Source organism: Pelophylax lessonae, assembly GCF_965119305.1.
Source record: "Pelophylax lessonae genome assembly, chromosome: 1".
Taxonomy (NCBI): domain Eukaryota; kingdom Metazoa; phylum Chordata; class Amphibia; order Anura; family Ranidae; genus Pelophylax; species Pelophylax lessonae.
In genome coordinates this window covers 456,253,242-456,280,390 of record NC_138768.1, presented here as the reverse complement: position 1 = coordinate 456,280,390, position 27,149 = coordinate 456,253,242, and the positions used below count along the sequence as shown (strand labels likewise).

The 27,149-nt window shown below is 41.4% G+C and overlaps 1 protein-coding gene across 1 annotated transcript in view; it reads right to left on the bottom strand.

Moving 5' to 3' along the window:
* NWD1 (NACHT and WD repeat domain containing 1) overlaps window positions 1-25,711 on the bottom strand; it is a gene marked incomplete at its 5' end in the record, with an annotated part of 94,949 nt that extends 69,238 nt beyond the window's left edge. The window contains 3 exons of the mRNA XM_082260980.1: window positions 12,373-12,489; window positions 15,553-15,638; window positions 25,609-25,711. Of these exons, the coding sequence (XP_082117106.1) occupies window positions 12,373-12,489; window positions 15,553-15,638; window positions 25,609-25,711 (306 nt within the window). The remainder of the gene's footprint in view (window positions 1-12,372; window positions 12,490-15,552; window positions 15,639-25,608) is intronic.
* Window positions 25,712-27,149: the final 1,438 nt, after the last annotated feature.

Sequence of the window (27,149 nt, the reverse complement as noted above, 5' to 3'; positions counted from 1 at the left end):
GTATGTGGAGAAGGAGAGTGCTAGCCAAGCTGGGTTTACTCCTGTCTGGCAGGTGTGTGTAGAGTGCCTCAAAGCAGTGTAAGTTAGTGTACGCAAGCTTGTTCACAGGCTGGGACATGTAGTTTTACTGTAGAACTACATGTCCCAACATTTGTAATGGAGCTACTAGCTTCACTAAGGCAAGGAGGTAGCATGACTGGATTATGTAGCATGTCATTCTTATTGTCATCACTGTAACTGTCATTGTCCATGAAGTATATTGTCACGGTCACCCATTTTTTGCTTTCATATTGTCACTTTTGCCCTCAAACTGATCATTTAAGCCCCTCTCACATTTACTGAAAGTACAATTTGACCATATGGACTATTCGACATGGTGCACTACTAATGTCACAATTTGCCTTTTCCCCCACTCTTCCCATAAGTCCACCCTTGTTCCCAGGACTTTAAAAAAAATTCTCAGGTAGACACTTTAGGCCTCTGTCACAGGACAGTTTAGGATACTCTACAGTAAGTCTAGGTGGGCAGATAGGGGAAAAAAACACTCTTTCTTGGTTCTAGCTTCCTTCTCCAGGCAAAAGGCCTAGGAGGAAAGGACTGAACCTCTCTGCAGCTACACTGGACAGGACTCGGCTACCTTCACATCCCCACCAAGCAAAGCCTGGGAGGCAATAACCCTTCTAGAAGGTCTCTCCAAATATGTAACCTTATCCTCAGTCCACATAACTGAAAAAACCCTCAGTGATTTACCGAGGCAGAATAAATGTTCAAAACCCAGTACAATAGGGTTATTGAGATTACTCAACAGTAGCAGAATTAAATAATTAAAAATAACAAAGCTCAGCTAAAGCTTAGCTGAAAACACTAAATTTAGGCCAGGGACATTCCGGCTTATTGTCTATTTTCACTTTTGCAATCAAATTTGAGAAAAAAACACATTTATGAATATATGTGAATGTGTGTTACATGTTCCCATTCACACACCAATTGAAAATGGGAGAAAATTTAATCTGCCCCACTGACAGGAACACACTGAATTTCCCCTTAAAGCGGAGTTCCACCTAAAACCAAAAAAAATACATAAAAATATCCCTGGGACAGTCAGGACTAGTGCATTCCACAATGGATAGCCTCTGAACTGTCCCGGGTTGCACTTACCTGCAAGAAGAAATACTTACCTTGAAAATGAATTGTCCAGCGCTGCCATCTCAGGTGTGGGCAGCTTGAAGCCAGCGCGATCCTCTTCTGCGTCCTCTTCCGTCCTCTTCGGTCCCACGATGCACTGCACCGGCCCCGCCGTCACTTCCGGGGCTGCAGCGTTATCCCTGCACAGCTTCTGGGCGTGCACAGAAGCTGTTTAGCAAGGTATGACGGTGCCTGCACTGGAACTGACGTCGGGGCCGGTGCAGGCGTATTGATTCCTGGGAGCGATGACGTTCAGCTCCCAGGAATCATTGCAAGCCAGGAAGTGACGACTTGCCGTGGCCGCCGAGGGAGCAAGAAGAAGTAAGGTAAGTATATTATCTTCTAAAACAAATTAAGTAAAAAAAAAAAAAAAATTGCGATTATCCATTTGTTTTTCAGGTGACCCGGAGCAAGAAGATGGACGGAAGTTCAATTTTAGGGTGGAACTCCACTTTAATTACATACAATGCAGTTAAAAATCGTTACCTCTGTGTTAGGATGTATAGTGTTCAAATGCAGTTTACAACTGATAATGAAATCTACCAGCACAGTTCAATTATGGTAAAAAAATAAAGAGGAACTATCATTAAAATAGTTGATGTAGCACCCTCCTAGACAGGTGCTAGTTAAAAGCATTTATTGCTCCTTCTGTTTATCAGGGGAGCCTGATCTGTTAGTTTGCCTGTCACATGTTTCCAGGTGTGATTCACTGGGTCTGAGGGAGTGTCCCCACTGTATCCAATGAGGGAGCGTGTTGGACAGTGGAGAAAACCTAGCCAGTGGCACATCAGGGTTTATGGCAGTCTCAATGGGAGAGCATTCTTGCAATGCATCCTGGAATTGACCATAAATACTGAGGGGACATGTGACAGGGAGTCTTTTGGCGGGAGCAAAGTCCCAGCAGGAGGTGGACGGCTGTCTCTCCTCCTGCTGAGTGGGGAAGGTGGTTCAGGCAGTCGGCCTAGTGAACCAGGTGTGGAGCTGAGCTGCAGAGGATCCAGAGTGCTGACAGTGGAGCTGCTGGCAGAGTCTTTCAGGAAAAACAGTGTATGTGAGTACCAGGAGATTTGCCAAAGGGTCTACATAGGAAAGGGGACAACTCCAGAGAAGTCAGGGGATCAAGGAGTTAGCTCACACAGGAAGTTTAACAGTAAAGGGGGTGCCGTGTAGTTGACCCTGAAGAATAGGAACAAAGGGGGTGCCAGGAAGGGCCCTGAAGATTCTTCTGCAGTACAGTACTACAGTACAGTTTACCTCAGGAAGTTCACTTAATTCTATTTCACTACTTATGACAAGGTGAAGGATTGGCCTAGCCGCGACTAGCGTTATACAGTGCTACTCAGCGTTACTCAGTGTTAATCAGCATTAATCAGTCGTCCCAGCCAATTGTGCATAGTTATACAAGTTGGAGTATCCCACTCATCCCTTCTCCCATCCCAGTTCTCAATAAAAACACAAAAACCAAAGCTCCTAGACTGTTTCCTGACTGAGCCAAAATCACTCTGAAAATGTTGAACTGTGCTGCTGCTGCTAATGGTAACCCAGGGGAACCTTTATCCAGCAGCTCCCAAGGGAGTAGTGCTACATTATTGTTACTTTACTCCCCAAGGAACAAAGTTCATATGATCTAAGCGATCTGTCATTATTATGAATGAACAATCAGTGCTTTCTCTTCATTTATAGTAGTAGAAGATCATTCAAAAATATGGCTCTATGTAATATATCTAGCTACTTTTACTTCATACAAGGCTCAGGCAGATACAGTATACAGAGTCGTAGCTCTAAATGTTTTTTTTACTATTACTATTACTTTTACTATCAGCGCTGCTTCTTCATTCATAGTGACAGATCACTTTGCTTTGAGAAGGGTCAGGGCTCTGTGTTGGCTGTACTTCCCCTATATGAACACCCATAATTTGAGCTTTAAAAGGGGGTGGAGCTACAGTCAGCATAAGGAGTTGTGTTTTGGGGGCAATGGGGCTACCAATCAGAATGGGGAAAAGTGCTATATACACTTGGTCCCTTGTAGAATTACCCACTTATAGACCAAGCCTTTTCTGGCACTTTTTGTTTACATGCAACAATCAATATTTTTTGCTAGAAAAATTCTTAGTGCCCCCAAATATTATATGAATATATTTTTAAAGCAGAGGACCTAGAGAATAAATTGGCAGGTTTTGCAATTTTTTTTATGTCACGTGGTGTTTGTGCAGCAGTTTTTCAAACACAATTTTTTGGGAAATTTAATATGAATTCAAAAAAACACAATACATGACCCAATTTTTGGTAAAATATAAATTATAAAAGAAGATGTTTTACGAAAATAGATACCACACTTGTCACGCTCAAAAATTGCGCACACTCGTTCAACTGTGACAAACGACCAACATTTTGCTGTCCAAAAAAACACTTTAAAAGCCTTTACAGGTTACCACTTTTGATTTACATAGGGAATCTGGTGCTAGAATTACTGCCCATGACCTGAGTTCACGGCGATACCTCACATGTGTGGGAAGATTGCTCTTTGTGTGCATGTGGGACCAACACACTTTAATTTTTTTTTTTTTTACATTGTCGTTTTAATTTTCTTTTTTTTATCACTTTTATTGCTATCACAAGGAATGCGAACATTCCTTGTGACAGCAAAAGACATGTTACAGATACTCTTTATGGAGAAATATTGGGTCTATAAAATCCCAAATACCTCCTCTGCACTTAAAAGCATTTGATCACACCAAGATCAGGGAGATCAAATGCTTTTGATATTTTAAAATGGCACCATTTACATCCAAGTAACCCGGAAGTGACGTGATGCTATTGTTTCTGGGTTACTATATCATAGAGATCAACAAAGCCGATCGGGACAGGAAATCCTTGTACAGCTGTGGAAGGGAGCGGGAGGGGGTGGACATCCTCTCCCGCTGCTTGAAAAAGGAATCCAGCAGGTCGTTAGCCTCTAGGATGGCTTTTACAAGAGAGTGGACTATCTGCTCTAAAAAGGGGTACCAGGATGATGCCTGCAGCTGCATCCCGATATAACTGCTCAAACTCCAGGTATGTTTCTGAAACATACCTGGTTAAATAAAATTTAAAAAAATTTAATGATAGCATATACACTGCTCAAAAAAATTAAAGGAACACTTTTTATCAGAGTATAGCATCAAGTCAATTAAACTCCTGGGATATTGATCTGGTCAGTTAAGTAGCAGAGGAGGTTGTTAATCAGTTTCAGATGGTTTGGTGTTAATGAATAGTGATGGACGAACATCGGCCGGGGCAGTTTGCGCAAGTTCGCGGCGGGCCCCATTTACGTTAATGGGAGGCAAACTTTAAAAAACGTTAGGTCATATTTGCAGCCACAAAATACTTACTAGCTGTGCACAAATAGTCCCACCACATGGACACTGTCATAACAGAAGTATTGCTATTGGAAAAGTTGCCCTAAAATTTTTTTTTTTACAGCAAAATTTTTTTTTTTTTTCCTAAATCAGCCATAACTGACAGCAGTCGGTAAATACATGTCAAATACATATAGGGTCCATTCACATGTCTGTAAAATGGGTCCGCATCCCTTCCACTATTTGGCGGAACGTTTACAGACCCATTGATTTTAAATTCCAGTCTGAAAAATTAGGCATTCACAGGATAAAGAAGTAAGTGTCGGCCAGTACAGGCCCCAAAAATTAGCCCACATGCGTTTACCTGATAGCTAAGAACGTTGTATTCTGTGGCTGAAGGTACATTAGGCATTCACAGGATACAGAAGTAAGTGTCGGCCATTACAGGCCCCAAAAATTAGCCCACATGCGTTTACCTGACAGCTAAGAACGTTGTATTCTGTGGCTGAAGGTACATTAGGCATTCACAGGATACAGAAGTAAGTGTCGGCCAGTACAGGCCCCAAAAATTAGACCACATGGGTTTACCTGACAACTAAGAACATTATATTCTGTGGCTGAAGATACATTAGGCATTCACAGGATACAGCAGTAAGTGTCGGCCAGTACAGGTACCAAAAATTAGCCCACATGCGTTTACCTGACAGCTAAGAACGTTGTATTCTGTGGCTGGAGGTACATTAGGCATTGACAGAAAAAATAATTGTCAATTAAAGGCCCCAAAAATTAGGCATTCAATGGAAATGAAATGCCTTTTATGCCGCTGTATTTACCAAAGACAAGGACCATGAATTTTTTTTTTGAGGGTGGATCTGGTGGATATTTGTGGCCTGTCATGAGGAATTGTAATAAAAAATGGTCTACTGGTCACATGTGTTGAATTCCTCAGAGATACATGCCTCATTAATTTTTATAAATGTGAGGTAGTCAACACTGTAATGAGCTAGGCGAGTGCGCTTATCGGTCACGATCCCCCCTGCTGCGCTGAACGTCCTTTCGGACAGGACACTGGACGGGGGCAAGCCAACAGTTCCATTGCAAATTGTGCAAGTTCTGGCCAGAGGTCAAGCCTGCCCACCTAGTAGTCCAGGGGTTCATCACTCCTCAGAGCGTCCACATCGGCCGTTAACCCGATGTAGTCGGACACCTGTCAGTCTAGGCGTTCCCTGATGCTGGATCCGGAGTACAGCTGTCGATGGGTCAGCTGAAAGAATGATTTAATATCTGAAGTGACCAACACATCTTCAAACCGCCCTCTTCTTGCAGGCGCTGTTGGATTGCTACCCCCAACTGTTTCTCTGTGAGTGGAAATTCCTTCTCACGCAAAAGCAGAATGCAGCATTTCACAAAGCAAGGCCTGGAAGTGCTGCATTCTGACCGCCCTCTGTGATGTTGGTAACATTTCCACCATTTTTTGTTTGTACCGGGGGTCTAAGTACGTTACCACACAGTACTGGTCCTTGCCCTTTATGCTTTTTATACAGGGGTCCCCCTTAAAATACTGGAGCATGAAGGCTCCTATTCGCACTAAACTGGAAGCGGTGTAGTGGCCTGGCTCCAGCTCATCATCCAGGATAATGTCGTCCTCGTTCTCCTTCCCCGTCCACGGACAACACCAGGGATCCCAGAAAGGTTTAAAGCATGCTCTTCTTGCTCCTCCTCATCCGCCCCGGCACCATCCTCCTCTGACTCCTCTTCAGACTCCTGTTGTTGTCTCAGATGGAGTAGCACCCCCTGGGAATTCATCCAACATTGCGACATCCTCATCTTCCTGCTCCTGCTCCTCGACGGCTTGATCAATGACATGGCGCAATGCATGCTCCAGAAAGAAGGCGTAAGGTACGATGTCACTGATGGCGCCCTGGCCGCGACTGACCAGTTTGGTGATCTCATCAATTGTCAGAAGTCTGAATGCGTCGCGCATGTGCAGCCACTGGCGAGGTGAAAAAATCAAGCATATACAAGGTTGAGTTCCATCACGTCGAAACAGTCACAAATAAGACGCCTGATGGGCAGGTTCTGTCACCGCTGAATGTCAGCAAGGCGAGCCATGGCTGTGTAAGATCTTCTGAAATGGCCTGAGATTTCCCTGGCCTGCCGCAAGACGTCCTGGACCCCAGGGTATTTGGCAACGAATCACTGCACGGCCAAGTTCAGAACATGTGCCATGCATGGCACATGTGTAATTTTGCCCTGTTTCAGCGCACTCAGCAGATTGGCACAGTTGTCGCACACCACTTTACCAACTGTCAAATTGAGCAGTGTCAGCCACTGATCTGCCTGTGAACGCAAAGCTGAAAGGAGTGCAGGACCAGTGTGGCTCTTGGCTTCCAGGAACAACAGACGCAGCACAGCATGGCAACGTCTCACCTGACATGTGGAATAGGTTCTGGGGATCTTGGGAGGTGCAGCAGAAGAGACGGTAGCAGCGGAAAAGGAGGAGTCAGCCGAGGAGGAGAGGAAGGATGGAGTAGAAGGAGGAGAAGAAGAGGCATGCCTGCATGCAATCCATGGCAGTAAAACCAAATCTACACGGGTGCCACGGGTTACATGCTTGACGGCCATCTGAAGTTTCACCCAGTGGGCAGTAAAAGTTATATACCTTCCCTGCCCGTGTTTGCTAGACCATGTGTCTGTGGTCAGATGTATCTTGGCACCGACACTGTGTGCCAGAGATACATTCACTTGCCGCTGAACATGGCCATACAGCTCTGGAATGCCCTTCTGCAAAAAATATTTCCTGCCTGGGACCTTCCATTGTGATGTTCCAATGGTTACAAATTTCCGAAAGGCCTCCGAGTCCACCAGTTGATATGGCAGTAGTTGGCGGGCTATCAGTTCCGACAAGCCAGCAGTAAACCGTTGGGCAAGAAGGTTATCCGGCGTCATCATTTTTTTACATTCCAACATTTGGGCCACAGAAGCCTGCCTTTTTCCAGAACAACGTGAGGACGGCATGATGGAAGGTGGAGTGGAGGACAATTGTGAGGAGAGAGGAGAAGGAGAAGAGGCTGGACGGTGAGAGCCTGGAGTGTGGCTTTGTGGGCTCTGACTTCATCGCTCCCACTGGTCTCGTGATGGGAGTCCAGGTGCCTTCTTAAGGCGGTCTTCCCTAGGTGAGTGTTGGGCTTACCGCGACTTATGCATTGACTGCAAAGGCTGCAGATGGAAACACTATTGTCAGCAGCGGACACATTAAAAAAAGCCCACACTGTGGAGCCATGTGCTGGCGTCCTGGGAGTGCCAGATGTGACCGTACATGGTTGATGGCTCGCTCCTGATACATTAGCAGTCTGCTTTGTCCCTCCTGTGCAATGTAACTTCCGCCTGCTTCTCCTCCCTATCTGCTGGTCTGTCTCTGCCTCTGAACTCCCCTCCTCTTCCTCTCTTGTGGGCACCCACATGACTTCCATAGACATGTCATCATCGACGTCACCTTCCCCACCACTAACATTAGAGATCTCGGAGTAGGCAGCAACAGCGGGGACCAACCTCCTTGGGCTGATCTGGGTACTGTTGTCAGACTGCTGAGTGGTGGCTGTTGCAACCTCCTCTTCCTGATCCGATGCCAAGAATGGCTGCGCATCGCAAATGTCTTGTGATGGATCAGAAAATAATTCCAGTGACTCAAGCGGAGGGTATGTGGTGGTGGTGGTGTCTTTGGGGGTGCACACAGCAGAGCGTGAACAGGGTGCAGATAGAGAGGATGAGGAGGGTGCAGAAGAGGAAGGCTGAGTGAGCCACTCAACCAAGTCTGATGCGTCCTTTGACGTAATCAAACACACCTTCTGAAACTTCACACTTTGGCTCCGGCCTACTGCTCCTGCCCTACCCCTACCACCCCTGCGTAAGGGCCTGCCTCTTCCTCTGCCTGTCATTTTTTAAATTACCCTGTGACAAAAGTCTCTAGAGAAGCGCAGTATATGTGAAACAAGGTATAGAACACGCCGCTTCAATCTGTGGTATTGGGGGACCACTGGTCTATCACATCACTTGTACAAAAAATGTACCAGTAAGTTTGGCACTGTGTGTAGCAGAGTTAACGCAGCAAAAGAGGCAATATTTTTGCAGGACACAAATACACTCATAAAAGTATACTCAGATAAAACCCCAATTCAATCTGTGGTATTGGGGGGCTACTGGTTTATCACACCAGTTGTACAAAAAATTGGCCAGTAAGTTTGGCACTGTGTGTAGCAGAGTTAACGCAGCAAAAGAGGCAATATTTTTGTAGGACACAAATACACTTATAAAAGTATACTCAGATAACACCCCGCTTCAATCTGTGGTATTGGGGGGCCACTGGTCTATCACACCAGTTGTACAAAAAATTGGCCAGTAAGTTTGGCACTGTGTGTAGCAGAGTTAAAGCAGCAAAAGAGGCAATATTTTTTGCAGGACACAAATACACCTATAAAAGTATACTCAGATAATACCCTGCTTCAATCTGTCGTTTAGCGGGGGCCACTGGTCTATCACACCAGTTATAATACTTTTGTCACTGTTTGTAGTTGTAGTATTGCTGCAGAAACGCTCACCACAATCACAATGCTGCACAGGTAGGGGGTATGTCCATGTGCTGAAATGTCTCAATTGGCTGTCCTGTTCCACCTGATGGCTGTGTCATGGGTCAAAGTTCTCCCCAATGTAAACTAATAGGACCTCCGCGAACAACGCCATATGTTCGCAAAATTGGCGGACTGCGAACGAGCAAAGTTCGCCGCGAACCGACCGCCGGGCGAACCTTAAGGCCATCCCTATTAATGAAATTAAAAACAGGTGCACTAGATGGGCAACAATGAGACAACCTCCAAAACAAGAATGGTTTCACAGGTCACAGACATTTTTTTTCCCTACTCATCTTTTCTAACTGTTTTCACTAGTTTTGCATTTGGCTAGGGACAGTGTCACTACTGGAAGCAATGAGTCAAACTCCTCCAGGATGGCACATCAATACATGCCATTGCCAGAAGGTTTGCTATATCTCCAAGCACAGTCTCTAGAGTATGGAGTAAAGTCCAGGAGACAGGCAGTTACTGTAGGAGAGCTGTACAGGGCTGAAGAAGGTCCTTAACCCATCAGCAGGATCGGTATCTGCTCCTTTGTGCTAGGAGGAACAGGATGAGCACTGCCAAAGCCATATAATATGACCTCCAGCAGGCCACTGGTGTGAATTTCTCTAACCAAACAATCAGAAATAGACTTCATGAGGGTGGCCTAAGGGCCTGAAATCCTTTAATGGGCGCTGTGCCCACTGCCCAGTACTGTGGAGCTTGATTGGCATTTGCCATTGAACACCAGAATTGGCAGGTCCACCACCGGCATCCTGTGCTTTTCACAGATGAGAGCAGGTTTACCCTGAGCACATGGGACAGACGTGAAAGGGTCTGGAAAAGCCGTGGAGAACATTATGCTGCCTGTAACATTGTTCAGTATGGCCAGTTTAGTGGTGGGTCAGTGATGGTCTGGAAAGCCATATCCATGGAGGGACACACAGACTTCTACAGGCTAGACAATGGCACCCTGACTGTCATTAGGTATCGGAATGAAATCCTTGGACCCATTGTCAGACCCTACGTTGGTGCAAGTGGGTCCTGGGTTCCTCCTGATGCACGAAAATGCCCGGCCTCATGTGGTGAAAATATGCAGCCAGTTCCTGGAGGATGAAGGAATTGATACCATTGAATGGTCCCCATGCTCGCCTAACCTATATAATCCAACGCTGCCAGGTTGCACCTCAGTCTGTTCAAGAGCTCAGTGATGCCCTGGTCCAGATCTGGGAGGAAATACCCCAGTACACCATCCGTCATCTCATTAGGAGCATGCCCTGATGTTGTCAGGCATGCATACAAGAACGTGGGGGCCATACAAACTACTAAGTACCATTTTGAAGTGCTGCAATGAAATTTCAGCAAAATGGACTAGCCTGCTGCATCATTTTTTCACTTTGATTTTCAGGGGGTCTTTGAATTCAGCCCTCTGTAGGTCCATAATTTTAATTTCCATCAAATGATGTGACATCCTTCTCATTCCTAATACATTACCCAGTCCATATCAGTAAAGATATCCAGCATGATTTTTTTCCCTATTGAGATCTGATGTGTTTTCAAAGTTTTCCATCGGGTTCTTGGTCACCTCCCTGACTAAGACCCTTCTTCCCCAATTGCGCATTTTGGCTGGGCGGCCCACTCTAGGAAGAGTCATGTTGGTTCCAAACTTCTTCAATTGATGGATGATGGAGGCCACTGTGCATATTGGGACCTTCAATGCTGCAGAAATGTTTTTGTACCCTTCCCCAGATCTGCGCCATGATACAATCCTTTCTCAGAGGTCTACGGACAATTCCTTGGACTGCATGGCTTGGTTTGTGTTCTGACATGCACTGTTGACTGTGGGGCCTTATATAGACAGATGTGTGCCTTTCCAAATTGTGTCAAATCGCCTGAATTTACCACAGGTGGTCTCCAATCAAGTTGTAGAAACATCTCAAGGATGATCAGTGGAAACAGGATGCACCGGAGCTCAATTTTGAGTGTCATGGCAAAGGCTGTGAATGCTTATGTACATGGGATTTTTTCAGTTTTATTTTGAATACATTTTCAAAGATTTCAAACAAACTTCTTTCATGTTGTCATTATAGGGTATTGTTTGTAGAATTTTGAAGAAAATAATAAATGTAATCCCAATTTGGAATAAGGCTGTAACATAACAAAATGTGGAAAAAGTGAAGCGCTGTGAATACTTTCCGAATGCACTGTATATAATGACAGTAATGGGATTTTTACTACTGCCAGTACGAAAGTGCAATTTTTAGGATTCCAATAAATGTTTTATACTGGATTACGCTATGGTTGGTTTTCCATTTTATACACATAGCATGTAATCTGGTGATCGAGATCCGGAGGCTGCCCGCTTGAAGATGTGATCAGGCGGTGGGGAGCTCCAGGACGCTACATTGCTGGATCCAAAGTGAGTATAGTTCCACTTTAAGACAAGGTCCCTACAAAGCTAAACACAGACAGTGGTATAGTCCTTCTGATATGCTACCTAAAAATGAGTTATGTGCTGTGTGCATGTAATAATTCAATAATTCAGCTGATGCATAAATCCAGATGACATGAAACTTGGGTATGTTTTCCATAAAGACTATGGCACACATGCACACCTGTGTTATTTATATTATGAATATAAAGTGGTCTGCCTAGGGAGGTTCCTTTAGGATTGTATTAGAAGTTAAATACACTCAGGGGAGGTGTGTTTTCTATTCTATTTAAAGGCTAACAACAGATAACTCCTCGGTTTTACTCAGCCGTCTGGATCAGTCTAAACACTCAAAGGCTCTTTCCCTTTCTGCTTTATGGTGCAGGTGTCTACCTACCGGAAATTGCTTGCCACATAAACACAAAAAATGTTTCAATTACAGCAGGTCTATCTATTGATTAAGATAGAAGAGTTACTTTAAAGGATAAGTTCACCTTTTTAAAAAAATATATAAATGCACATCTTTTGGCAGATAAAAAAATGTACATTAATTATTTTCTTTTACTTGGAGCCTGAAAAGCATTGCACCCGCGATCAAGCAGATCGCTGTACCATGCAGGACTCCTGCAAACTTCTCAGTATATCTGTTTGCTCACTACTTTACATTGTAGCAAAGTGTAATTTCTTCAGTGTTGTCACATGAAAAGATATAATAAAATATTTACAAAAATGTGAGGGTTGTACTCACTTTTGTGAGATACTGTATATAGGTGCAAAATCAGAAAGTCCTATAAGATAATAAACTTACAATAAAATATGGTCCCATAGAAGTTTTCCGACAAGCTTTAATTTCCTCTAGACAAAGATCTGTAGTCATGTGATCCACTGATGCATAATCTCGTACTCCCCAACGCATGTCCACAACCTGTAAGATAGCAGACTGTAAGAAGTACCCAACACACATACACTTGGAAAGTGTGATATGCACAAATGAGTGTACAGTAATCCCCCGCTACATCGCGGTTCAGTTTTTGCGGTCCCGGTAATTCGCGTTTTTTTTTGTAATGTTATTTTACTATATAAATCATTAAAAATGAAAGATTTTTGTGTTTTTCATAGCTCTTGCTCTGTCTCTAAGTATCTTTTATGTGTTTAAATGAGTTTCTATTGTTTTAAAAGTGTGTTTAAAGACCTTAAAATGCTTCTACACGTACAGTGACAGTAAAAAAATCATGCCTACAATGCATTTTAATAGGGTTTTTCTATTTCGCGGATTTTCACTTTTCGCGGCTGGGTCCGGAACGTAACCCCCGCAATGGAGGGGGGTTTACTGTACATCATTCAGCATCACATGTATTACTTTAGTAATGGCATTAAAAAAAAAAAGATGTGACTCTGTGTGTGAGTGGACATGTAGAGCAGCGGCTAGGGAGCAAGCATGCTTAGGTGCCCCCATTGCAAGCATTTTGCTCTGGGGGCACTCTGCAGAAGGGAGGGGCAAGGAGTGCCGACAGGGGACCCGAGAAAAGGAGGATCGGAGGTGGTTTGTGTAAAACCTATTACACAGAACAGGTATAACATGTTTGTTATTTTTAAAATAAGCTGCCTTTAATATCACTTTAAAGTGTTCATTAGAAGTTACATCAAGTCACATAGACCCTGCTACATTTAATTTCCAGTCCCTGGTCTGCCCCTTTCATTCATTGGATTTAAGTTCTTTCATACATAAAAGCTCAGCATCACCTGTGGATGTTACCTAGGGCACGAAAATGCTGTCTGGCTAGAACTCCCACTCCAACCACCCTTCAAGGCATTTTGATATTTGGATAACCCCTCACAAGAGCCAAACATGAGCTAAACATGCCAATGCCAGGGACCAAAAAAAACAGCAAAGAACCAGCCCTGGTGGGGACAGTGCTGGTTCCCTGGTTCCCTGGACAGGTAAATGTACTGATTAATGAACCACTTGAACGTGGTTGTAAACCCTTCCATATACCCAGTGAAGTGACTATCTTAAGGTGATACACAGAGATTAAACAAATCCTCCAACATATGTTGTATCTGTTTATCTGCAGTATTTTCTTCTCTACAGCTGTTCAAAGTTCAGAAATTATAAAGCTTGTTTAAGCTGTCAGAAAGAAGGGGGCAGAGAGCTGACGTTCAGTAACAGCAGAGTTCAGTAAGGAGAGCTCTGAGAGCTGATTGGAAGGCAGGGACACACCCCCATTACACAGCACACAGGAACAGATCTGAGGCTGTCAATCAGCTGAAGCTCCCTACCCTGTCACCTTTTTTTCTCTTGGTGTCAGGAAAACTTATCAGAAGTGATTCATTCTGATAGCAGAGAAATGAAGCAGCAGACAGAAATGTCACTTAGTGCTCTTACTTGAGACAAGTACACACTTTAGAGGGATATGCTTTATTTAATGTCTGAGGTTTACAACCACTTTAAGTTAAAAATTCAAAAGTTAGAGTAAAGTCCTTTCATAATGGTTATTGCAGACGAGGGAACCTAGAAACACTACATTAGAAATAATGCTGTTCAATTTACAGTGATATAGGAAGCTGGTAGATTCAAAATACAAGTTTCTATTCCTGATTTGCTTTTTATAGTTTAACCAGTTGCCGACCGCCGCAAGTACATATACTGCGGCGGTCAGCCCCTCCTGGGCAAAGTGACGTATTGGTACGTCACTCGCCCACGAGCCTCTAGGGGACAAATGCGCGCCGCCAGAGGCGCGCTCCCGCCCCCACTCGTTGCCTGACATCGCCGCACGAGTGACCAGCGGCTCCGATGTCCGCCGGTCACTCACAATCTCCCGCTGGAGAGGGAGAAAGGCAGACGGCTGATGTAAACAAAGCCGCCTGTCTTTCTCCCTGGTGTAACTGCAGAGACTATACAATCCTGCTGTGTAGGATCGTATGTCTCTGTGGTTACATCACAAGCCACGCCCCTTGACAGTTAGAATCACGCCCCTAGGGACACACTTAACCCCTTGATCACTAATAAAGTTAACCCCTTCCCTGCCAGTGTCATTTTGACAGTAACAGTGCATATTTATAACACTGATTACTGTAGTAATGTCACTGGTACTCCCAAAAGTGTAAAAAATGTCAGTCAGGGGTCTGATCTGTCCGCCGCAATGTCGCAGTACCGCAAAAAAAATTGCAGATTGCCTCTATTACTAGTTAAAAAAAAAACAATAAAAATTACATAAATCTTTCCCGTAGTTAGTAAACGCAATAACTTTTGCGCAAACCAATCAAAATCAGCTTATTGCGATTTTTTTTTACCAAAAATATGTAGCAGAAAACAAATTGGCCTAAAATGTTAAAAAATTTAGATTTTTACATTTTTTTTGAGAATTTCATATATAAAAATGTAAAAAATATTATTTTTTCAAAATTGTTTTTGTTTATAGCGCAAAAAGTAAAAATTGCACAGGTGATCAAATACCACCAAAAGAAAGCTCTGTTTGTGGGAAAAAAAGGACATCAATTTCATTTGGGTACAGCGTCGCACGACCGCGCAATTGTCTGTTAAATTCACGCAGTGCCGAATCGCAAAATAGGCCCTGGTCTTTGAGCAGCCAAATCCTCCGGGGCTTAAGTGGTTAACCAATTAATCTGGAGTTTAGAGGTCACATAACATAACACAGTATTATGCTTCTTATTGGGTTTTATTTTTTATTTGTAAAGTGCAATCCCAGCCAATAGATTTTTAGTTTTGGATACAGAGGAAAAGGATTAGTACCCCTGTCAGGTTTGTAATGCTATTTTTCATGATAGGATTTTTATAGTTCTTCATATGCTTTTGGAGATCTTTCCATCTGATAAAACTGTAGTCACTGGTACAGTAAGTTTGAGAAAATATCTTTAACAGAGCCCTGGATAGTAAAAAAAAACCTGACAAGGGTTCAAATCCTTCCCTACGTACAACTTAAAATATTTTTGGCTTGACAAATTCTTTAAATGAATGCGTTTTTACCTCAAATGTTAGTCCGTGTTGCTGGCAAAAGGTTTGTATCTCAGGATAGGCCATCTCCATTAGTGCATTACGCTCCTCCGCCATATCTGAAAAGGTTGAGTTTGTATTGCAAAGTTAGTACCTGTAGTATCTGTAAGGAAATATCCTAATAATCTATTTTTATAATAAAAAGTATGAACTATACTTTATATGTGATATATGTTAAAGTCGAACTCCGGCCAAAAAAAAAAAAAAACACCCCTGCAGTGGAGCTCCTTTTGAACTGCAAGATTTAAAGCGTAACACTACTTTTGTTGAGAATACAACATTCCCCTCTGGGTGATCTCTGTACATTACAAGGATTATGAAAAACTTTGTTGCAGATTCCTACCTTTTGTTGTTCTGAAGAAATCATTGCTTGTTCCTCTGTGCCGAGTGGGTCAAATGGGAGTGGTTTTCTAATTATCTATAAGCTGTGGCAGCTGCAGGACACTAACAAGGAAATCTGCTGGGCCTGCATCCTTTTATGGCGTATAAATCCTAAAAAAAATTGTAATATAAAAAATATTACTAGCAGCGCAATGCCTTGCCTCAAAATTGCCCTAAGGCCTACAATATAACTGAGATCAGTATATATAGAATGGTATGGGATAGGTGCGTGACAACAAATAATGACCTTATTGTAAATCTTAATATAAATCCCAACATGTATAGTACATCTTCCCCAGAACAGGTAAGCTATTCAAATTGCAAATAACCATAAAGTGCAATGGTGCCAAAAAAAGTACAAATGGTGTCCTGTTATCATAACTGGTAAACCATACAAATTACAATGCACTTGAAATAATAAAAAAAAAATATATAAAATGAAAAAAGTTTGTGCAAAGAAAGTGCCAAACAAGTGCGGTTATAGTGTCCTTGGTGGGTGAAGTCTCTCAGTGTCCAATATGTTAGGCTGCCACTGAATTGGTGTGGACAAATATCTGCTTGGTTTGATTCCTCTGGAATGCACCAATATACAATGGTGGTGTCACCCTCCGTGCTCGTGAGATGTAATAGAAATGCACACTCACCAGATGATGTTGTCCCCCCAATATCGTACTGCAAGGGGAGTTAAGCAGGCTTATTAGGATAATATCCAGATAGGTATCCCCTCCGTTCTTGCCTGGGTGGTTCTGGATGGTTCTAGTTGCTGGTGTGTGCAGCTATAAAAAAGGGGTTCCTCATTGTGTAGTATGTTTTTAAAATTGCCAAATTTTATTAAAACATTACACAGTAAAAAATGTTGGTGATACAGTGGATAATATTGCCCTGGGAGCCGCTGTGCAAAAACAAACACACCCTGGTTGAAGAGTAGGAAGCCGGCTGTGGACACTGCTGATCCTCGTTCTGGTATGTGCCCTTGGAACGCACTCTGCTCTAAGCATACCCGGAAGCCGCGTGCAGCGGCGGACTGCGATCAGCAGTGTCCACAGCCGGTGTAACGTTAAAAAAACCCTACCTCGTTAAAATTCCCTACCCTCGTCACTTCCTGGTCACATACGTCATTCAACAGCTGAGCAGCTTAGGAGTGTGCATGCTCACAGCTCCGGAGAGTAGGGAATTCTCACGGGGTAGGGTTTTTTAACGTTACACCACATCAGCTGTTGCCGTGGGTACATTAAAACATCTCCGCTCCAACATGAAATCATCTCCGCTCCTACCCCTGTGACTTCCCTGATCTCGGCTACTAAATGTAAAAGCGGCGGCGGGTCTATGAAAATAGAAATCACGGAGCCTAGATCTCCGTGATTTATATTTTCATACACCCACCGCTTTTACATTTAGTAGCCAAGATCAGGGAAGTCAGAGGGGTTGGAGTGGAGATGTTTCAATGTACCCGCGGCAACAGCTGATGTGGTGTAACGTTAAAAAACCCTACCCCGTGAGAATTCCCTACCCTTCGGGGCTCTGAGCATGTGCAGTGGTAAGCTGCTCAGCTGTTCAATGACGTAGGTGCACCGGAAGTGACGAGGGTAGGGAATTTTCATGGGTAGGGTTTTTTAACGGAACACCGGCTTCCTACTCTTCAACCAGGGTGTGTTTGTTTTTGCACAGCGGCTCCCAGGGCAATATTATCCACTGTATCACCAACATTTTTTACTGTGTAATGTTTTAATAAAATTTGGCAATTTTAAAAACATACTACACAATGAGGAGCCCCTTTTTTTTACCTGCACACACCAGCAACTAGAACCATCCAGGACCACCCGGGCATGGACGAAGGTGATGCCTATCTGGATATAATCCTAATAAGCCTGCTTTGACTCAGCTTGCCGTACGGTATTGGGGGACAACATCTTCTGGTGAGTGTGCATTTCTATTACATCTCACAAGCACGGAGGGTGACACCACCATTGCATATTAGTGCTTTCCAGAGGAATCAATCTGAGGAGATATCTGTCGGCACAAATTCAGTGGCAGCCTAACATATTGGACACTGAGAGACTTCACCCACTTTGCACAAACTTTTTTCATTTTATATATTTTTTTTAATTTATTTCAAGTGCATTGTAATTTGTATGGTTTACCAGCTTATGATAACAGGACACCATTTGCACTTTTTTCGGCACCATTGCACTTTATGGTTATTTGCAATTTGAATAGCTTACCTGTTCTTGGGAAGATGTACTATACATGTTGGGATTTATATTAAGATTTATAATAAGGTCATTATTTGTTGTCACGCACCTATCCCACACCATTCTATATATACTGACATCAGTTATATTGTGGGCCTTAGAAGCAATTCCGAGGCAAGGCATTGCGCTGCTAGTAATATTTTTTATATTACAATTTTTTTTAGCATTTACACCACTGTGGGTTGTAGCAGCAGCAGTCCACACATACACATTTGTTTAAGCGCCGGTTCACATTACCGCGACGCTACTTGCAGGGGCGACCTCCGAGATCGCGGTGCGAGCAGCGCGCCGCGACCTCGGAGCGGCCGCCACGGACTTCATAACATTGAAGTCTATGGCGGTTGCCTCCTGGTCGCCCCAAAGAAGCTCCGGACCCTTTTTCTAGGTCGGAGCGACTTGTGTCGCTCCTATTAGAACGGGTCCGCAGCTTCCCTATGGGAGGTGACCTGCGGCGACCTGTGAGGGGACCAGGTCGCCTCACAGGTCGCCCCAGTGTGAACCGGCACTTAGACTTCTCTTCCTGGCGCGAGTGTTTATTTTCTTTTGATTATCCTTTTAGACGTGTTCCTATTGAGAGTATTTCACCAAAAATTACATCTTTGTTGCAGGGGATGCCAGAAATCTGACTTATATCTTAGGCAGACTTCTAGGAAAATTAGTGAGCAAATCCCACAAGCAGGAAATTATGTTTCTGAGGTGTGGTCAGTATACATTCTGTGTACAGAGCAGCTCCAGGTAGCCATATTGCATTGCAATTTCGGAAGATTACAATGGCTGCAGACTGAAAAGGAAAGGTCATTTTTAATAACATTCAATTACAATATATGATTTGTGTCACAATTGTATAAGCTATATTATTTTTTCTTTATTTGCAATTTTTTTTTCTCCACGAAAGTGGAGTTACCCTTTTAATGGTAATTTTTGTCTAGAGGGAACAGAGAAAGCAGTTATACCTACTTTATTTCTCACTTTCCTGCCAGCCAGCGCTCTCCTCTCTTCAACACACAGTCTGAGCAGGCCCTCAATAAAGTCATTTACAATGCAGGACTGTTGGTCCTACACTGTACGTGATGACGTCAGATTGCTTGCGACTAATGATGTGGCAAAAAGAAGCCACTTTGACTACTAGTCTGAGAAGGAAGCTTGCAAGATGGAGGAATGAGGTAAGTATAACTGCATTTCTCTTCACCCACAAACTCAGATAAAAGTGAATGTGTAACTGGAGTTCATCTTTGAAGTGTTTTTTACCCCAACATTTCATATTGCTGATATGTGTCTGTGCTACCATGTACTTGTGTTAAAAAGTTATCCTGTGCTCTTTGCATTGCTTCCATGTTGTAAAATTCCTGGTGATCCTGCCAGCCCCCCTGCTTTCCTGATTTGAGCAGACCACACTAGGCATAAGAGCGCATCCTTCCCAGCATTTTCTAGCTGTGCTGGGAGAACAGCCTGCCTGTGCTCCAATGAGCGTGCAGGTGCAGATGTTGAGAGCAGTCAGGAGGCTGACTAAAGTTTAAGAAATTTGAAACCACTCCTCCTTTACTTTTGTTTGCTGGTCTTAACCTGGTTATACAGTCTATAAGTAGACTTTCAAATTAACATTTGTCTGAATATTCTTACGAACATTTGTATAGACATGTGCGATTTGTTTCATTACTCATCGCAGTTTGAACAAAATTTTCATTATACAGAGATTCAGATGTATACGAATTTCTGAATCACAATAGTAACGAATTTCAAAAAATCCAAAATACATTTTACCAAAACTAATTATCCAAATTCAAATTTGAATTAAAAAATGAATTTGAATATGAAATGGAAACACTGAAATAAACTTAGTAAAGTATAAAAGTGAAATAAGATGATGATTCTACCTAGGCTGCTTTATAGACTAGAATATAAAATAATAGAATATAATGGAGCAGAATAGTAAAAAAAAAAAAAAAAAAAGAATTTGAATAGAGTAAAACAGAACAGAATAGACTATAAAAGAATAGAATAGACAAAAACAGAATAGAATAGCATACAATAGAATAGAATTGAAACAAATAGAAAATAATAGAATAGAATCGATAAGAATATAATAGAAAAAATATAGTAGAGATTAGAATAGAATTGAATATAATAAAACAGAATAGAATAGACTATAAAAGAATAGAATAGAATAAAACAGAATAGACTAGAATAAAAACAAATAGAAAATAATAGAATAGAATAGAACAGAATATAATAGAAAAAATATAGTAGTGATTAGAATAGAATAGAAAAAAATAGATTAGAATAAAATAGAACGAATATTCTTCTGAATATTCGAAGTTGGAATTGATTTGAAAAATTTAGAATTTCAAAATAATTTTAAAATATCGAATATAGGAAACAAATCCAAATATACGAAACAAATTCTGAAAACTAATCATTCTAACATAACGAATATAGTTAATGAAATTATAAACTTAACAAATGAATACGAAATGAAACAAATTTTTCCATCGTACACATCTCAACATTTGTACAAAAATTCTTTGGACATTCAAAGACATTCAATGACTGGATGAATGTCATGCAAAGGTACCTAAAACCGTTGTTTGGTTTTACCATTTGATTTTGGAATGAATGTCATTTCCTGAACTAAAACTACATAAACTGTTTGTCAAAAAGTTTTTCCATCCTGCTTCTTTGAATTTTACTGTCACTGTGGTCCAAAACAAACAAATTGATTTGACCCCACTAGTAACTAGGAAATCGAGTTCTTATAACAAAAAAATTTCAAACTAAATTCTACTAATGTAGAGCAAGTTTGATATTCCCAAACATTGCTCTATTTAAGTATTCTGCATGTCTCCACCAGTAAAAAAATTCTAGCAGTCACATTTTATTAAATCTTGCAATAGAAGGGGTGGAGCTTTTACAAAAGTTCACTATTATTTAGATGTGTGTAAAGCACCATGATACATAAATACAGCTTTGTTAGAATAAGGTAATGTTTTAAAAATATATATATTTTTTATGTATAATTTGCAGTTATATATGTACATGGAGGCAACCATATTTGCTTATTACATTTGCCCTGCTTTAACCACTTGACGACCGCCCACCGCAGATCTACTGCGACAGGCGGCCGCTCCTGGGCAAACCAACGTAGTACTACATCGCTTGCTCAGGAGACTCTAGGGGGTGAGCGCCCACCGGCGGCGGCGCGCTCATGCTCCCGCTCGTCAGCTGGGGAGCCAGTGCGTGTGAGAGGCGGCTCCGATGGCCGCCAGTCACTCGCAGTCTCCCCCCGCTGACAGAGATGGACGGACAGCTGATGTAAACACAGCCGTTTGTCCTTCTCCCTGAAGTGATCAGAGAGGCTATGTGATCCTGCTATATAGGATCGCATGTCTCTGTGATGATCTCACAAGCCCAACCCCCCCACAGTTAGAATCACTCCCCTAGGCTTACATTTAACCCCTTGATCACTAATAGTATTAACCCCTTCCCTACCAATGGCATTATTACAGTAACAGTGCATATTTTTAGCACTGATAACTGTAGTAATGTCACTGGTCCCCCCAAAGTGTCAAAAATGTCAGTTAGGGGTCCGATCTGTCCGCTGCAATGTCGCAGCCCCAAAAAAATCACAGATCACTGCCATTACTAATAAAAAAAAATGACATAAATCTTTCCCCTAGTTAGTAGACGTGATAACCTTTGCCCAAACAAATCAAAATTCGCTTATTGTAATTTTTGTTTACCAAAAATATGTAGCAGAAAACAAATTGGCCTAAAATGTTAAAAAAAAAAAGATTTTTACATTTTTTTTATGGGAATGTTATATAGCAGAATGTGAAAAATATTGTTTTTTTTTTCAAAATTGTCGCACGACCGCACAATTGTCAATTAAAGTAACGCAGTGCCGAATCGCAAAATAGGGCCTGGTCATTAAGCAAAATCCTCCAGGGCTAAAGTGGTAAAGTGCTACACAATGGCTGCTCTTTATTGTTCCTCCTAGAAAAGCAATACATATCTGAATCACAGAGCTCCTTCTAGTGGGTAATCTACAAATCTCCACATTTATTACAATAACAAAAAATACGGAAGAGGAAAACTGTAAAGATGGGAACATACCATAAAAGTAAACCATTGCAATAGTAACTAAAAATCTGTACTTACAGAAATACACTATTCTTTAAATTTTGAGTATAAATTTAAAGTATGAGAGTCACGGTACTACAATTAATGCGTCATACCATTGGAACTCCCAGTGTCTTCTTACAGTCAAAACAACAAGGCTTCCATGCCTTGCCAAAAAAAATATTTTTAGGCTACTGAACTGAAAAAGCATGTTACAAATGTTTGTTAACATTGTGAGCCATGTGGTTAGAAGGGATTTCCAGGTTTTGTTTTAAGATATAAACTTTACTGGGCCCAGAAGTGATCTCTACACATATGCACCAATTGGATAATTTTTTATTCATGAAAGACTCTTTTTAAAAAGAATATGCCACTAACTAAAAAACACAGATAAAAGAACAGAAATAAAAATAATCAAATGCAACATTTTCATTGTTTTTTAAAAAAATGACTACTCCAGGAAGAGTCAATTCCCTAGCATAGCCCCCTTTCTCCTTGTCCTCACTGCCCTCTGTAGGAAAGCCTAATTACTCTCTGTGCTGGCCCAGCTCCTGCACTCTTCTCTTCACCTCCCTACATAACCTTTATACGTAACTGCCAGGAAAAGAGTGAAAGGGAGTGAAGAAGGATATTTAGTGTCACTTAAGTGATAGCTCTGAGTCTGCTGGGGCTGCTGACAGCACATCCAAGATGATAGCACCCAGCAGTCTCGGGGCCTTTTGGGCTTTTACTGGCACATAGATACATAAAATACACTAAATTGTCAAAAGTATTGGGACACCTGCCTTTACACGCACATGAACTTTAATGGCATCCCAATCTTAGTCTGTAGGGTTCAATATTGAGTTGGCCCACCCTGTGCAGCTATAACAGTTTCAACTCTTCTGGGAAGGCTGTCCACAAGGTTTAGGAGTGTGTCTATGGGAATGTTTGACCATTCTTCCAGAAGCGCATTTGTGAGGTCAGGCACTGATGTTGAACGAGAAGGCCTGGCTCACAGTCTCCGCTCTAATTCATCCCAAAGGTATTCTATCGGGTTGAGGTTAGGCCAGTTAAGTTCCTCCACCCCAAACTAACTCATCCATTTCTTTGGACCTTGCTTTGTTTACTGGTGCGCAGTCATGTTGGAACAGGAGTTCCCTTCACTGGAACTAAGGGGACAATCCCAACCCCTGAAAAACACTCCCACACCATAATCACCCCCTCCACCAAATGATTTGGACCAGTGCACAAGGCAAGTCCATAAAGACACGGATGAGCAAGTTTGGGGTGGAGGAACTTGAATGGCCTGACCTCAACCCGATAGAACACCTTTGGGATGAATTAGAGCGGTGGCTGCAAGCCAGACCTTCTCTTCCACATCAGTGCCTGACCTCACAAATGTGCTTCTAGAAGAATGGTCAATTCCCATAGACACACTCCTAAACCTTGTGGACAGCCTTCCCAGAAGAGTTGAAGCTGTTATAGCTGCAAAGGATGGGCCAACTAAGACTGGGTGCCATTAAAGTTCATGAGAGTGTAAAGGCAGGTGTCCCGATACGTTTGACAATATAGTGTTCATAGTTACAATGCACATATAATCCTATAGGAAGATTTTTGTTGAAATTAATGGTCTGGTGATAGGATTGTGTTAAAAAAAACAGTTTTTTTTTATTATAATACCAGCAGGCTCTAGTGTCTAGTGTGTAAAGATTTACCACGCCAACAATAGTGACCTGCAGCCAGCAAAAAATGAAAGACAATTCGTAACAACCAATGGTAAAAGATATTGGTATTTAATATGCAATTGTAAATCAATGAAAAAATACAATAAATATGTGAAAAATAATCAGGAACTAAAATCACTGTGTGCAAATAATGCAAAGGTATGCAAAAAAATTGCAAATAAATATTAAAATGCCTTATAAAATATACAGAATTAGTGATCATTAAAGTGCATGATGCCAATAAATGTAAAAAAAAATGAAAAAAAATAAATAAATATTAAGTCCATCGAGTTTAGAGAAAATTGATAAGATGATCTCTGTAGCTTAAGGAAAGTCCACCAAAGTGCAAAGTGCAAAATCTCCTTAGGTCAAGTAATGTTATTTCTGGTGTATGTGACCGCCACCGATATGTGAAGTAAGGAGGGGGCTTACCAGAAAAATAGGACCCAATAGAGCTTACACTCTTCAGGTCACTCACGTATATGAAGTGCCAATAAAGGAACCATTTATTTTAAAAGTAGGGGTCAGATGATGTCTTATGAGGCAAAATGTGTTGGGTCAGCTACAGGTGTTGCGTTTACTCTGTCCAGGATTCTACATACCATTCATAAGCGCTTTTTCCTATTGAATACTGTAACTGTTCCTACTTTTAAAATAAATGGTTCCTTTATTTGTACACACTATGTGAGCTTTTTGTTTCATTGAGCCTATGTGGAGGACATCCCAGTTGATCCCAATAGGACATCCTTTGGTTTACATACACGGCTGATGAGATGTGTTTGGAGGTTGCTTTTGAACACTGAAGGCAATCCAGCATCAGAGATACAGTGACAGCCCTCCTTCTTTATATACTGTACGTGAGTGACCTGAAGAGTGTAAGCTCTATTGGGTCCTATTTTTCTGGTAAGCCCCCTTCTTACTTCACATATTGGTGGCTGTCACATACACCAGAAATAATATTATTTCACCTAAGGAGATTTTGCACTTTGGTGGACTTTCCATAAGCTACAGAGATTAACTTATCCATTTTCTCTGAACTGGATGGACTTATTTTTTATTTATTTATTTATTTTATTCATTTATTTTTGCATTTATTGGCATCATGCACTTTAATCATTACCAATGCTGTTTATGTTATCATGCACTTTAATATTTATTTGCAATTTTTGTCACACCTTTACATTATTTGCACACAGTGACTTTAGGTCCTAATTATTTTTCATATATTTATTGTATTTATTCATTGATTTACAATTGCATATTTAATACCATCTTTTACCATAGGCTCTAATGTCTACTGGATGTTTTCTGAGACTGAAGCAGTGCAGCATAGCCTCCTTGATAGGGTTAAGACTGAAAAAAGAATCAGTTTGTCATTATTTATTTATAGCCATATCATTATTGTCATTAATGATGCAAGTAAACAAGATAGACACTGTTTCTTCTGCACAGGGACACCTGCAACCTTTTTTTCTGCAAAAATCTGACCTGCAGAGGAAATAGGACAAAATATAAAGCACTCAGGCCATGGTCAATGCGTGCTGCGTGCCTGCTGACACCTCTCATGACCTTACCTGAAAATGTGGAGCTTAGGAAGAGTCTGACAGCATTGGTGGACTCTGCAGGGAGAGGCACATCTTTTCCACGGAGAATGTCTTTTATGTTTCCTAGATCCATTTTGCTGTATTGAACTATTTGTATGAAAATATAAGACAATTCAGGAATTTATATTATTTTTTAATCAAGTTGTCAATGTCAAGTAATCGACGATTAAAAATGCAACACCTTAGATCCCGTTATTTTAAATTTCACAATTTTTAAACAGCTGCATGGTAGATGGAAGGAGACTGTAGCTTCCAACAATGTTCTATGCCTGGACAATGCAGATGAATATTTATGGCTAATGTACTTTTTTAATGTTTTAGATACTTTTTAAAAATGTTTTACCAATTTCACTAATTATTGTTTGTTCATTGATTCATACACCCACTACTTTTGCAAGTGATACTCAAGGATAATTACAATATGTGTAGAATTGTAAATAATTCTTGACATATACTCTTTTTTTTTTTAGTTATTCTCAGCATATATAGTACTTTAACCACTTGACTGACAAATAGAGCTTTCTTTTGGTGGTATTTGATCATCTTTGTGTTTTTTTTTTTTGAGCTATAAACAAAAAAAAGAAAGGCAATTTAAAAAAAATAATTAAAATTGAAAAAATCGAATTTCTTCATCAATTTAGGCCAATATGTATTCTGCAACATATTTTTGGTTAAAAAAAAAAAAAAAAATCCCAATAAGCATACATTGATTGGTTTGCACAAAAGATGTAGTGTCTGCAAACAATTGGCCATTTTTATTTATTTATTCATTATTTTTTACTAGTATTGGTGACAATCAGCAACTTATAGCGGAACTGCGATATTGCAGCAGATATTCTGACATTAACTGACACTTTTTGGGGGCTTTCTGTGTGTTGAGTTATTTTGAGGGGACAGCAAATTTACACTGTTATACAAGCTGTACACTCACTACTTTACATTGTAGCAAAGTGTAATTTCTTCAGTGTTGTCACATGAAAAGAAGTAATCAAATGTTTACAAAAATGTGAGGGGTGTACTCACTTTTGTGAGATACTGTATATGTGAAAGTTTTAGTTGGGAAAAAATGTTTTATTCTGTTTAACTGATCTTGCCGTCTAGGAATCCATGGTAGACAGCACAGCCAGGTCAATGACCTCCGTTTTCTTTATTGCAGTTAGGCAGTTTAGATTTGTCCAATAACCTCCCTCAAACCTCTGATGAAGGATAACATTTTACCACTGTGCACTGTTACTGTAATGCAGATTTGTATTTGACCACAAGATGGCAGTGCTTAGCAGCTCTGCTTATAATACTGTAGTTCGAATAGGGAAGTACAGAAACCTCTGGGATTTGTATGCTGGAAGGTTCCCCACAGTGAAGCTGAGCCTGAGACTAAATTACAAAGTCCAGGGGGCAGGAGCATATATAAGCAAAAGCCCTGGAACACAGAATGGGAGTTGGAGAGATGGTTTGCTTGTGGAACGAAGTATGTGCAAGAACTGTTTGGCGCCACGTGGACCTGAATCAGA